This window comes from Rhodnius prolixus, unplaced genomic scaffold, assembly GCF_049639745.1.
Source record: "Rhodnius prolixus isolate KJV_2025 unplaced genomic scaffold, Rpr scaffold_15, whole genome shotgun sequence".
In the NCBI taxonomy this organism is placed as follows: domain Eukaryota; kingdom Metazoa; phylum Arthropoda; class Insecta; order Hemiptera; family Reduviidae; genus Rhodnius; species Rhodnius prolixus.
Window position 1 is genome coordinate 1,523,086 of NW_027411605.1, and position 15,298 is coordinate 1,538,383.

The 15,298-nt window shown below is 35.3% G+C and overlaps 1 protein-coding gene across 1 annotated transcript; it reads right to left on the bottom strand.

The window, feature by feature from the left end:
- Positions 1 to 228: 228 nt before the first annotated feature.
- Positions 229 to 2,808, bottom strand: LOC141455006 (uncharacterized). Its single transcript, XM_074129802.1, has 2 exons — positions 1,580 to 2,808; positions 229 to 408 (listed from the first exon to the last, which is right to left on the bottom strand). Exons 1-2 carry the CDS (start codon positions 2,648 to 2,650, stop codon positions 361 to 363), a joined length of 1,119 nt encoding a protein of 372 aa, XP_073985903.1. The 5' UTR covers positions 2,651 to 2,808; the 3' UTR covers positions 229 to 360.
- Positions 2,809 to 15,298: the final 12,490 nt, after the last annotated feature.

Here is a 15,298-nt window from a genome sequence, read left to right on the forward strand (position 1 = left end):
ACTTGACACAGTTTATAAGGTGAACATGAACTTGAACTCCTTTGTAACAGATACATTGGTATCTCTATACAAATAAAGATAACACACTCTGAATAACAAAGTTCACGAAATACATTCATTTTTACGATATACTACCAAGTGGTACGCGAGCCACAAAAAGGTTGGGAAACGCTAATCTAAACAATAGGAAACGGAAGTTCAGAAAAAAAAAGAAAAATTGAGCCAAAATTCATTACAATTTGTTTATTAAAGACGGATTTACAAACGGATTTTTGGCTGATGTTGTTGGTGCTCAAGTACTAAATCCGGAAACTTGGGCTCAGCATCCGCTTATCGTGAGCTCTCGATCTGAGTTGAACTCTATTCCTCTTCCTTTTTGTCCTTCGAGACTTCTGATTGTTTTGTCGCCTGTGAAGAGAAATATCTATTGTGAATATTCCGCAAGAGATCTTATTTTAGTACTCCAATTTCCTCCCCCTTCTCTATCCTTTGAAAGTTCTTAACGGTATTTGTGGGGGGGGGAGGGGCCTATGTACGATTTCCTTTTTAACTAAAAACCTGTCCAACAGATCACACTTTAAAAAAAACTAGGTCTACTAATAATTTTTGCTTGAATCGGATTTCCTTTAAAATTAATTTTAGAAGGGAATGGAATTAGGATCAGTGGTTAGCGAATACTAGAAATCTCAGCAGAGATTCTGGGATTGAATTCAAGCTGTTGGCCCTTAAGATTTTTCTCTTCTAAGGGGGAACTTCTTACAGTTCCATTGTCTGGCGATGTGCAGTGACGTCAAATATTGACGTGCCTTTTAAAATTCAAACAAAAACTAGTATTGAAAATTCCTTGATTCATCCCCTCTGCAGCGTTATTTTTCCATTTTCTTTTTCCTCCCCTTCCCTTTTTCAGGTTTTTCTAACCACACATGTGTTGCTATTGGTAAAATTTCAAGTTTGCGGTGAAAAACTAAAAAAAAAAAAAATTCTCACAACTACCTGCGGGAAATTGTTATATCAGAAAGTTGTAGAGGTTTTTCATTTCATGTTTTATAATTATGGTGCATTTTGAAAAATAGGGTTTCTTCCCATTTTTGTGGGGGGCCACATCTATGTCTACAGCCATTAGATCCTACTACTAATTTTTCCTTTTCTTACAATCTTAGAATCGAAAATCTGAACGATGACCAGCCTATTTTTTTTTCTAGCAGTAGAGTAAGAAAATGTTAAAAGTAGAAGAATATATTATCCTAGTAAAAAATATCAAATGCATTTCTTTGGTATTTAAATTTTATTAAAAATTTTAAGACATTATTGAAAAATTTAAAACTATTGACAAATAAAAAGAAGCAGTATAATAATTTAATTAATTTTCCACATTCCAAGAACCATGATTTACCCAATAACATGGACACCTTTTATGATTATCGATTAATCGATCACCAATCTTTGTATTCAGATAATCTTTTAAAGAGATCAATAATGTTCGTTGATTTTGGCTAAAATTTCTCTTGTTTATCAATGTTTTACGATTATTGGGTTTTAATATTTTATTTTTAATATTATTACGTTTATATTTACTTACTCTGAACTTTGGTTGATTTTTAGTTGCGTTTCTAGAATTATCTAAAATGTCTTCACTTAGATTACTATAATATTCATTATTTGATTCTAGATTATTGTTTTCAGTAACAGCATCAGCCACATCATAACATACACAATAATCGTCATCATCGTCGTCATCATGATCATCATCCAAGGAACTTCTTCGTTCATTCAATCGTTTCTGTCTAGCCTTATTCTGCTGTGGTTTCCGTTTTTGTTTACTATCAGTCAAATTAGGCACATTTTTATGCAGAATTTCTTGATAATAATCTTTACATTTACACCATTTTATTACTTTGGATGTTGTTGTTGAATTTCTTGGCGTCAGTTCGCTATAGCTTGACGTGTTGTTTGGTCTCCGACGGTTTGGCGAGTTTTGCTTATATCCTATTGTAGGTTTCACAGCGGTTTGAATACTTGGCAAAGTTGATGGACAGTTACAGGTGAAGATACTTTTTGGACTTGAACTATTTCCACTTTTCATTGTGGCCGTACATGCACAAGTAAAACTATCGGACGGTTTTTTACGTCTACTTTTATATTGGAAAGGTATCCTTTTGTTATTATTATCCCTGTGATTTTTGTAATACTTTTTTAAAGTAAATTTATTTCTGTTCAAAGTGTTACTCACAACCACTTCCACTATCTTCAGTACATCGTCCTTGCCTAATTCCGTTTTATTCTGTTTCTGGCGAGTTCGTCTAGTTTTAGTCGCCATATTGTTGTTATTCTTTCTATCATTTTTCTCTTTCAAACGTTCACTTCTTCTAATTTTTGTTTCAGACAGTTTTTTACGTAATTTTCTTTTATAACCTTCATTTCTATTTTTTACTGGCGTTGGTGATCTACTTTTGTAATCATCTTCCTCATTATGTATCTTGCGTTTTTTATTATTGTTGCCATCCTTACTGTTATTCATATCATCGTCGTCATCGTCATCACCTCCTTGCGTTTCATTCCGTGTTAGTCTAGAGTACAGAGCGCCCATAGTTATATGATTCTCTGCATCCTCTACATTTTTGGAATTTTCCGCATCAAGGCTGGGTTTCATATTTTCTTGTAAATTTTATTAATTTTTTTTTTGTTCCAAATAGAGTTTTCTTTTTCACGTAAAATTAAAAATTTTAAAATTTAACTATTAAAAAATTTAAAAAAAGTAAATTACAAATTTAAAAATTATGTTCACATGTTTATTAATGGAAAGAAAATACTACAAATGATTCTGCAAGTTTAAATTATTATTTTAAAAAAAATAATGATAAGTTTTCCCCAGCAACAATTTGGAAAAAAAAAACGCGATATCTGAAATTAAAAAAAAAAAAAATAACTGCGGCTGTGTCATGGTCACGGCCGTGTGTTGTACGTGAATACGTTTACGTAAGGGTTATATTTTCTATATAAAATATTTTTATTTATGTATTTAGGATGAAATCAAGGAAACAAATCGACGATCGAACACAATCTATGTCTATACAGTTCGTTGTCGATGTAGAAGCGATTTCATCATCCACTTGCATAATTTCAACCGCCCCAGCTGCAGATGTACTGGACACCGTCGTTGATCCGCTCGGCCGCATTCATTCTTTTACGTTTTACGGCACAGATTGACTCGGTCATATGGTGTTTTATTATTACCATTCGATTGTTCTTGAGAAGCCCTTTCCAACCGTATACGATCTCTGTATTTGGCCGACATTATATATTTTTGATAATATTTTTTTATTCTAACAACTTATTATAATTTACTGCCACTATTTTACACTAATGTTTTATATACAATCGATAGATTATGACGACAGCTGACGATTAAAACTTAAACGAACATCGTAGCTTCTCCGAGTCAAAAAGTTATACTAATTGCAAATCTCGATACGCAGCAAAATGATCTCAAAATGGCGGCGCTTCCCCCCGCCACCGCGCGCGATGCTTCACAGTCCTCGCTTATCGTAATGATATTCTTTGATCCTTTAGCTATCCAGTGGTCTAATTTAATTTTGGAAGTAGACGATAGATTGGAAACTATAATGCCGAAACTGTATCCCCCGATTTTTGTTATCATTAGGTTTTTTGGATTGCCTCCATATGATAGAAAATTTAAAGACGTATTCACGTCAAAAAAAAAATTTTTGAAAATTGTTTACTTAATAAAGTTCCGCCCAAACGTTTTTATTAAAAAGAAAAGAAAAATAAGATTACAATTTTACTTAAATAATAGTCAGACCTCTCGTTACATGTAACTGAAATTTTAGAGGGAAACTATATCCATTTCTCCTTCCAGAACAGCCTTAATGCAGAGTATTTTCTTGAAAATTGAAACTATCAAGTTTAAAAGGAAGTCATTGGAGTGATTTTCGTAAAAAAAAACGAAAAAAAAGAAAACTCGTAAAGCTTACGTAGTGTACTTTGGTCTCACAAGATGGCAGCGAGTTAAAATATCGGAATCCTAAAACTTCGTGTGATTTTTCCTCCACCCTCTCGAGTTTCCCTGCTCACAAATACAGTCACCATTTTTGTAAAAGTTTCTTTTTTGTTTCCGGTTCAATGGACCTTAAAACAGTTATTTCCGGTAAAAAACAAAAAAAACTGAAAAATTGAAAATCTGCATGATTTCTTTTACCATCTTTGGTGGAATTTAGCAAGAAAATATGAAGAGCACCAAAAAAATAAAAAATTATATTAATCTTGTTAAACATCTGTTTTTGATAACTTAATAACAAAAAAAAAATTTATAAATAAACTCAATTGGTTTGTTTGGGAACCCATGATGTGTAGAATTCCCAATTTCTTGTGAACCCAGGCTAATAGTGGGTTCTCGTGGTGTGGGTGAAGGGAGTGAATGATGGATTAGTTAATGTATCCACCGATTTACCCATATTGTAATAAATTTCTAGCGAGAAAGAAGTGCTTATCACTCTATCTCTTTCTCGCCTCGATATCGCAAGAGTAATACCTACTGCACATGCGCTGGTTTATTTGTGGTGGGGGGGCGCGCGAGGTTTTACCCACTTTTACAATTTTTTTTTTTTTTTTGGTGAAGGGGGTCCAGTAGCCACCAGAGGAGAAGGTATATTTTCAACTTATAATTAATGGATAAAACTTACAGTCATCATTCATACAAGCCATTAATATATGTTGTTGCTGCTGGGGTGAGGTTGGGTAAGCGACTGCCACCTCTTCCGGAGTTCTTCACGGGCAAGCCCTGCCATCCACAATACTCTAGCCTCTCACCTAGCCGCTTACTTCGCTTATGTTAGACGTACTTTTTGTTCGAGAAGCTGGGCCATTTGAAACTAGTATTTACAAAAAAAAAAAAGAACAAATCTTCGAAACTACAAAATGCTGTCTGCCGGAGGGAGCAAACACTACGTCAAAATAATTTATAATTATTGATACTCTGTAACTTTTATTTTCTTCTTTGGGAAACTCTCTCTCTCGTATAACCTTTTTTCCACAGTTTAAAAGCATGAAAAATTTTCAAATGATAAATTTTCTGTCATAATGAAAAGTTTTTTAAAATTATTTATTAAGGATGAAAACTGGGAGCAAAGGATAATTTATCTTTTCCTACTTGTTCCTTTTTTAGGGAATATATAAAACATAGATTAATTTGGGGAATAAATATTTTTGGTAAAAGTTAATAATAAGTAGTGGAGAGGGGGCACCTTTGAACAGTTTTAATTTCCCCTCCAAATATTTAAAACATTTATGATAGGTAATTTTCTCCATTTGTTGTTGGTAGACCTGTTGTATAATTGACAGAGTTTCCCTTCGTTTTCATTGTTTGTAGAAGTCCAGAATTGAGGAATGTTTATATTTTGTAAGGTGGAAGTAAAAAAATTTTTGTTGCAGCTTTGGGAAGTGTATTGTGAAGATTGTAGTGGACAAGGTGTAAGTATTGTTAGTCCCCATATTAACATTTGGAATTCGTATTTTTAAATCTAGTATTTACAAAAAGTCTATTTGCTTGCAAAAAAGTTTTAGATGTTATAATAGGATGAAAAATTAATGCCAGTTTCAGTCATGATAAACTTTATTATGCTGGGCTTTCGACCTAGGAACTACGTCATCTTCAGGGCTAATTGACAATGTAATATTTTACATCATTTGAGGGTTGGTGTCTCTTCTGTCTTGGTCTGCTCATGGACTGAGTGTACAGAACAGACAAGACAGAAGACCCAGCCAACCCTTTAATGATGTAAAACAGTATATTGTAAATTAGCCCTGAAGATGACCTAGTCACCCTAGGTCGATTGCTCGGCAGAATAAAGTTTATCATGACTGAAACTGGCATTAATTGTTTCATCCTATTGAAACTATGATTCAGTCACCAAAAATAATGAAAAGTTGGATATTATATTTTCTTTTATGGATGGAGAGGGGGCACATTTCATCATCACCAGTTAAGACCTGCAAGTTTGTGACTTTCTGGGGGGTTTAATCGCAGAGAAGGAGAAAGTGGGCCGAAGCTACTTTAAGAAGCGCAACAAACCGAATATTTTGTTCCTAAACTTCCTAAACCCATCACACTTCGGGTACAACATCCCGAACTGAGTCATTCTTGATTTTTGAACTAGATTTTAGTGGTTTACAAGAGAGAGTAATGTAGTAGTGCGAGAGAAATAACTGATAGAAGATAGATTCAGAGTAAAGTAATATCATTTCTTTCTATTATATATTGTGTTCAAAGGTATACCCCTCCAGTGGGGCAGATATTAACATTGGACACAGCATTTTCAAATTAAAAAAATATAGATAGGGTGAAGGGACCAGTAATTGACTGCTTAAGAAAAAATTCGAGTTTAAGATAGAATAACTTCCGTTATTTTGGCTCCAGGTGTAGGTTGTAAAATTGTACCGCACCAGTAGGATGTATTTTATTTTATTAATATTTTAAAAGCAGTAAGATCTTTATGTCAACCAAAAATGATTTTTTTTGGAAGTATGTCAATGACCCAGTAATTGACATACCGAATTTTCGGTGGAACCAGTGTTTGACATGGGGTGGGACCAGTAATTGACATACAAATATATTCATGAATCGACATAAGGTATGCATTCAAAATCACTTTTAAATCTAAATAAATCACCTAAATCACTTTTTAAATTGGATTTATAACAAAAATCAGTCTTATTCATAATTAATTACAATCAGTTTTTAAATAGGCAAACCTAAATAATCTAATATTTTTTCAACTTTACCTTTTTTTATGCAGTTTTTGACGACCAACCCTTACACAACTGTCCTACCGGACAGTTTTAATTAAGTCCAAACCCAGACAGGTAATTTGAAGAACAGCCCTTACTTTCAATAGTACCAAGGAGATATTAGATCGTACACAATGTCTGTCGGCTCGCTTTTATCTCTTTCTCTCAACTCTTCCGCTCTCTTATCCTTTCAAGTTTCCGCTAAATATTTTGTTACTTAAACCTTTTTTTGGTTCTCACATTACCAAACTACCCTCTCTACTTCCGATTAGACTATGTGGTCACATCCTTGTTTCATTCATTCCGCCTATAACGCTGCTACCGATGGCATCTACGCGTCTTTGGGTTCGATTTGTTGGTGCTTTCTAGTGAACCAAATTTCTCCTACGCTTCCCTTCTTTTGGAGCGCTTCGCTAATATTTTCCACAATCTGTGCTGCCAGTGTCATTTGCTTCGAAACCAAACTATCTGAATGTAATTCATTCTTACTTTCTGCATCTATTCAGTATTTTATTGTTTATTATTACTGAGTTACCTCTTGGGCACATGTATATATACATTGTGTGCACGTATATCGCGCCCCTCCACAGGTTGTAAGCATTCGCACTTATAACAGTAATAAATAAATGAAACGTCAATGAAAAAAAAAACTAGATTAAAAAATATATATCTGTTATTGACTCTTTAACTTGGAAAGTATAGGTATTAATATACACATACCTACAAATAAACCACTGATATTCACATAACTAGGTAACCAATTGACAAAAATATGTGTTATTAAAATAGGCACACCATAAAAGAAAAAATGAATGAAAAACAAAATATTCTTTCGGAATATTTCGGGTAGGAAATGAACATCATAATATATCTTATGTAATTGATAATTAGCCACTTGAAATCACAAGCCATTTGAAAACCTCACAAATCAACGGTTTTATTAAATTGGTATCGTTCTCCATAAAGTAGTATAGGGCGATCCAACCTTCACGTCTTTGGGAATTAAAAATGGTTTTCATACCGATTTCATTTTTTTTAAATACAGTTTAGCCTATTTAGCCTATGGGATGCTATATATTCGTCTTCGGTCAACATGTCTGTCAATTGGTAAATACAATAGATCTTACAATCTTTTTTATGTTATTAAGGTGTAACATCACAAAGTCACCAACTCTCCACTTATGTTTGATTTCGCACCTGGTACTTCTCTTGAGGGAGCTTCATTTTTCCCCTGGCCGTTTTATTTGATGGAATTCTATGGTTCAGCCATTTCCTCCCTTTCTTCTTTGGCATGTGGCTAGGACCCAAAACTGAGGGAGAATGAGAGATTTTCCAACTCCGATAAGTGGGCGTCGTTTTTATCAATCACGTAGGCCTCAGAAGCTGTTCGGCGATCACGATTATTCCAGTATGTTGTTCATACCATTGTTGATCTCTACAGAATAATCATTCTGCATGCCCTCTTGAAACAAGCCGTACATTTGCTAATTCATTAATTTAAACATATTTTGTTGGAAGTTTTACTATTTATTTTATGTTGCCGATTTTTATCAATGATTTTATTTTACAATGTATTGAATTTTTAATTATAATAAAATTTATCAACCTATCTTATCATTTTCCCAGGAAGTCAATCACTGGTTTCAAAAAAAAAGCTGTAGGACTAGTAATTGACATACATGTCAATTACTGGGCAGATTGCCGTTTCAAGGACCAGTGATTGACAGCCCCATTTTAATCCTCAATGCTTCTTATAATTAAAAAAAAAACTACATAAATTAAAGCTACAAGTAATACTAATTATAACAGAACATTGATAACCACACGAATATATGAACAAATAAACGAAAAATAAGAAAAAAGAAAAATTATTTTCTTATCAATCCACCTTAGCAACGGCTTGTTTTTACCTTGATTTTGAACTTTTAACACAAATAACCTTCCACTGATACCAAGGAACCTTCCAATAATTAATATTTTTCTGGAACTCCTGCCCAAAGGCTTCTCAATAACGAAATTGAAAGAATCACCACTAAAAACGGCTCATATCCCTTATAATACCAGTTTATTTCTGGTATGTCAATTACTGGTGCCCAGTCAATTACTGGTCCCTTCACCCTATGTATCTAAAGTACCAACTGTTTATTGATATAGATCTGTTCAGAAGACTTGAAAGTTGTAGAAAACAAGATAAAAAGGTCCAATAATACGATTCTGTGCACTCTGTAACAGCAAATGTAAATTCTGTTCAAATGTGCCCCCCTCTACCTTATAGTATTTGTAATAACATATTTGAGGTTTCTTAGAAATTGCACTGTTCTTACCAAAAAGACAGACACCATTTACTAGAAAACATTTGAACCAATGCATTTAATATGCATTTAAACCATATTACACGTTAACGTTATTTAGACTGTATTTAGAAGGCCATGAGACAGAAGTAGGGCTATAGGGAGAACCATTATCCCCCTTTTTTTAGTTGTTTTTCCTCTCAGAGGACCCAGGAGAATGACTTCTGCTTCTACAACACGCGCACCTGATACCTAAAGAGCCCAATTTAATCCGATTCCCAAGTCATTTATCGATCACGAGCATCCATCGATATATTGGGGTAAAAGTTTTGTAGATTCCCAAAAACACTGCCTTCCCTAAGGAGAAATAGATATCCAATTACAAACTTTTTTTTTTTTTTTTTAATTTAAATTAAATACAATATTTGTAATTTTACACAATCTCTTTTATAAAACTAAGAATTTTTTACTTCTTCTTAATGTTTGTGTGTAGTTTTCACGTAGATTTTCAAAAATTCAGTCTTCATCGATTAATAGCTTGTTTTGAGGGCCTCCTAGCCCCTCCCCAAATTGTTAGAATATAGGGCGCCACGGTAGCCGAGCGGTTAGAGGCGAGACCTTGAAAGCTAATATGTATTGTGGTACTGGGTTCGATTCCCGGTCTCTAGGCCTTGGATTTTATTTAATGGTTGTGACCGGCTAGAGAAGAGAGGGATCCCTCTCTCTTAAGGGACGGTATCCTTGCGGGCGCCAGATTGCCGATGCTATCAGATACGAGATCCCTAACCAGCCTCAATTAGAAAAATACCCTTAAGGGTGCCTCTGGCGGGATAGCTCACTGGTGAGAGGAGGGAGGGTCCTGGAGACAATCACCCGGGGCGATAGGGAGTAAAATAAAATTTTCTCTTGTGCTTAATGAACCAAACAACAAAATACCTTTAATTAAGGAAAAATTCATACAAAAAGGAAAACTTATACTAGATACGAAATACTAATAAAAATATAGAACTCACAGACGATAGATAACATAAGCAGGCACTGGCCAGGCCGAACGTACGGTAGAGAATGATTTTTTTAATTTTTATTTTGGAATCTTGGCTGTAAACAGCACCTGGTCTTGCAGTCCAAAGTGCAAATTTATATTATGCAGCAGCTTCTGCTATCTACGACTATTTTTCGGTTACAGTATGTTTGTTAGTCGCCTCCGTTCACACTTAGTAAATGGTAATTGGACGTTAAGCCCCGCCTGGAAAAATAGGCGATTACTTTACTTTACTTTACTTTTTGTTAGAATATATGATAGGGTTCGCAGTGCTGCACTAATATCCATCATACGAGTAGCATGCTTGTTCTAGAACATTCTGGCCAATTAAGGATTTGTATCTTCAGAGATAACGTAGCTTATCTATTGCAAATATTTATACTGTAAAAATTCAGTTATATACCCAATAATTAGTGAATATCTGGTTAGAATCACAGTTCTGGATAATCTCATTGATTTCTTTTTATTGTATCTCGAACTTTCATCCATAATCAGAGGTGGATTAATCAATATGGAGCGGAGATTTCGACTTGACTTACGTTACCGACTCGTTGTTGTTCTGGTAGATGAAGAAGTTGACGTGTATCAAATTTCCTAATAAGCACACAGCTTTAAAATTTAGTGAATTAGAGTAAGAATTATCGCAGCTAATTTTCTTATTAAAATTTCAAAGTTTTGGAGGAATGTATGTGTTAACGAGGCTTTCCCGTAGTAACGGAAAGTCGGACGAGTTTTCATTCGCAGGTTTTTACGTATTTCATAATTGCAATAACTCATGGGGGGGGGGGGCTGGCTACATTCCACTCAAAGAATTGAACAGGAAATCAGAATAATCACTACCGTGTATTATTTACAGATGAATGGTTTGGACCAGCTGTGGAAGAGGAAGAAGTTGAAGTAGAACTCTGTGGAGGACATCCTCTAGTAAATGGTGCCAGAGGTGAGTTAAGATTTCTTTTACCTTTTCGTAAATCATTTGGTGACTGAGCATGAATTTAAGTAGATGCATTGATTAGTTATGGTAACACCTTCCTTCAACTCTGGCACTAAGTACTTCTGCAACTACCTCCCCTCCACCGGGTGACCCACACAACTCCATGAGATTATGGCAGACGGCCGGACAGAATCGTTTATCAATCTTCCGTATCATTTAGATGATGAAGAGAAGTTCCACATTTCTAATGCTTTTCTAGACCTCCACGCGAGTACCCTGGATACCATATTGTTAATCGGCTGTCAGCATCATCAATTTGTCCCTTTATTTAGGTAATGGTGAGAGAGTTAAGTACTGTGTACTGCCCTTATCATATTTGAAAACTCAATCTTGCTCTCCAGCATCAATATCTTTGTGTAGGTATTCATTGAGTTTGAATGATAAATCTTTCATTTTTTTTTCCCTACTTCCGGAATTCCATTTAACAGGAGGAAATAAGCCTAGAAGATTCTTCATCCTGTCATTTGTGGCCAGAGATGTCATTAACATAGTTCATGATTGGTCCCCCACTTAAGCCCATTTCTGACACCTTCAATCTACTACACCTTCTTTATCACTACACTACAAAAATTTGTGAAGTTGAAATTCCGTAATCTCCTCGGCCCCCCCATATTCAATCTCCACTGATGTAAGTGTGTAGATGGTCCACGGAAACTAGGGAAAAAATATTCCAAAATTTTGCCACTTATTTTTGGAAAATTAAGGAAATTTAAGTGAGTTATTCATTGTAGGAAATAGAAGGAAACGCCATCTTGCAAATATTTTCTATGTTAAGTTTTCGAATATCCGTTTTGATCTGAAAACAATAATTTTCACAAATTGAGCGTTGTGTGCGTCACGGGAAAGCTGAAAAGTTGATATTACCAATCAATATCCCTAGAATAAGTTTATATATATATGTATATAAAAAAAATTATTTAAAAAAACGTTCTCATTAGATACTACAGGGATGCGTATAAATATAGATATTGCCTCGTTTCTAAATTTAATTATTGACATTTTTCTGATTTTGATTTGTGCCTGGCAGGTTGCATAATTCATGACGTAGTGGCTTAATTATATTGTTTTCATTTTTATTATATTATACAGGGAGTTTTCCATTTTAAGACGGCTCAAATGCATTTTCTTTGCTTAAACAGTCTCGATCTGAGCGAAAAAATGGCAGAGGAAAAATTTGTAGCCCGGTCATCTCTAGTTTTCAGAATATGTGACTTGATTTTTTTGATTCCTGCCCGCATTACGCGGCTGACGCGCGTCCCAAAAGTGAGGGTTCCGCAGTTGACCCCCCTTTTTCCATATACGCAGTTTCTAAAGAGTATAAAAAGTTATGAAAGAAACGGGAAAACCGCAGTTTGATATCTTTAAAATTAAAGGTGCTAGGCCATTTCAAAATCTGGATATTTATTAATCATATTTCAATTTTTTAACTTGTTATCAAAGAGAAAGAAGAGCACGTGAAAGGTCATTTTTATGTATGTTTTCATCCCCTGTCTACTAAAAATATTGCCAAGGCCGTAAAGCTAGTATTTTTCTTAATATCGGGAAATAAGTAGTTTTCCGAGTGATTTAATAAGAAAAATGAAATGTTAAGAGCTTTAGATGTTCTCAAGCATACACAAAATGGCTAAAAATTAATTTTACATCTGTTACAAACAAGAAGGTTTAATAATTATTTAGTAATTTTGGGAGAGTTGCGTTTAATTACCAAAAAAATTGGAAACCTCCTGTCACATATTTAATTGATCAATATCTTTCATTCAAAGGATCAAACTTATTCCTTAATTTATCAAATAATGCACTTTACGCAGCTTGTGCAGCATGTACTGTGCTTTCAAAGGTGCCTCCTTAGATACAGGGAGCAGCAGTTGATAAACTCCTGGCTAACCTGGCTTAAGAGCTAGAGGAGGCACCTTTGAAGGCACACAACACTTTACTGAATAGATTTCCTCAGCAACAACTTCCGTCCGACAATTATCTTTAAACTCAGCATAGTGAGAAGCATGACGTAGGCAACTGTCACAGTTATAGGATATGATAGAATGCAAAATCTATTTGGATAAAAGATAGGTTAAGCTTCCCTCTACAGTTCCATTCAAGAGTAATGAACGTCCGTCCCTTCATAAACCTGTTCAATAACTTTAAAAATTAAGTATGTCATTAAAATTCCAAATACGGGAAAAGTCAGCTAAGCGGAAATAGAAAACAGCTGAATATATATTGTGGGTTTCCGGTGTATTTTTTTTTTCACACAATAAAGTTGCAAAGGAAAAAGGAAAGCAGGCTGAGAGCGAACCACGCGGTGTACGGATCGAATCTACACAGAATCAACAAAAGGACCTCTCTCCTCTTTGCGTAGATTGCAATTAGGTGGAGGATTTCAAACATGTAATAATGATATGTCCACGTTATGTGGTAGAAAGGAAACGAATGTTTGACGATATATACAGGTATTTAGATGCGCCAATTCGCTTCGAAGACATAATATTCTCCACCAACATCTATGTGCTTAAAACTGTAGCAGAGCTAGCAATGAAATACGAGGGTCGTTTGAAAAGTCCGTGCAAAGTCAGAGAGATAGCACCACTGACGCGTATCGAGGTTATGTTTAGTTAGTAGCATCTCTTGGAAGAACACACACCAAGTTTCAGCCAGATCGATCTATTTCTTTGTGTTTGGCATTAGTTTGAATCGAGGAAGTCGAGTGATTTTCAAAAAATGGACGAAAAAGAATTTCGTGTGTTGATTAAACACTAATTTATGGAAGGCAAAACGCCTCAGGAGACTAAAGAGAAGCTTGATAAACATTATGGTGACTCTGCACCTTCGATTAGAACAGTTTATAAGTGGTTTCAAAATTTTCGGAGTGGCCATATGGGCACAAGTGACGCTGAACGTTCTGGACGCCCTGTTGAGGTTACTACTCCAGAAATCATTGATAAAATCCATGATATGGTGATGGATGACAGAAGAGTGAAGGTGCGTGAGATTGCTAGTGCTGTGGGCATCTCGAATGAACGGGTACATAATATTTTGCATCAACATTTGGACATGACAAAGCTATCCACAAGATGGGTGCCGCGATTGCTCACGCTTGACCAAAAACGAAATCGTGTGTAGTGTTGCAAGGACGGTTTGCAGCTGTTCCAAAAGAATCCGCAGGACTTTAAGCGTCGTTTCGTCACTTTGGATGAATCCTGGATACATCACTACACTCCTGAGACCAAAGAACAATCTAAACAATGGGTTATCAATGGGGGAATCTGCGCCAAAAAAGGCGAAGACCGTTCCTTCGGCCGGAAAGATTATGGCGACTGCCTTTTGGGATTCGCAAGGAATAATCCTCGTCGACTATCTGGAAAAGGGTAAAACTATTACAGGTGCATATTATTCATCGTTATTGGACCGTTTGAAAACCGAGCTGCAAGAAAAACGCCCACGATTGGCCCACAAAAAAGTCCTTTTCCATCACGACAACGCACCAGCTCACACCTCAGCAGTTGTGGTCGCAAAATTAATGGAAATAAGGTTCCAACTCGTTTCACATCCCCCCTATTCTCCAGACTTGGCTCCCTCGGACTACTATTTGTTCCCCAATATGAAGAAATGGCTGGCGGGAAAAAGATTTTATTTAAACGAGGAGGTGATTGCAGAAACGAATGGCTATTTTTCAGACTTGGACAAATCCTATTATTCGGAAGGGATCAACAAACTAGAGCAGCGTTGGACGAAGTGTATAAGCCTAAAAGGAGACTAAGTTGAAAAATAAAAAAGGTTTACCCCAAAAAATTAAGTAGTTTTTATTTTTGCACGGACTTTTCAAACGACCCTCGTATGAATGTATTTAAAAGTTATAGCCGATTAGAATGAATGGAAGAAAATGATTAGAGAAGGATTACGGTGATTTTAATTTCGGTTAAGCTATAAGGATGGCAGGAATATAGGAGTACTGATCCATCCATTAGCTGTAAGTTTGTATGTAAATAGTTGTATATAGTAGAGGGATGAATGTGTGAAGCGAATATATTTATAAGTAAGAATGGAGAGTGAGTGATATTCTAGTGATAAGCACCTAGACGATGCTGGCTGGATGGCGGAAGCCAATGCCAAGAAAAAGGCAACAAAAGAAAAGAAAGAACACTTTTATTGCGGTAATTGCGGTTAAAATTA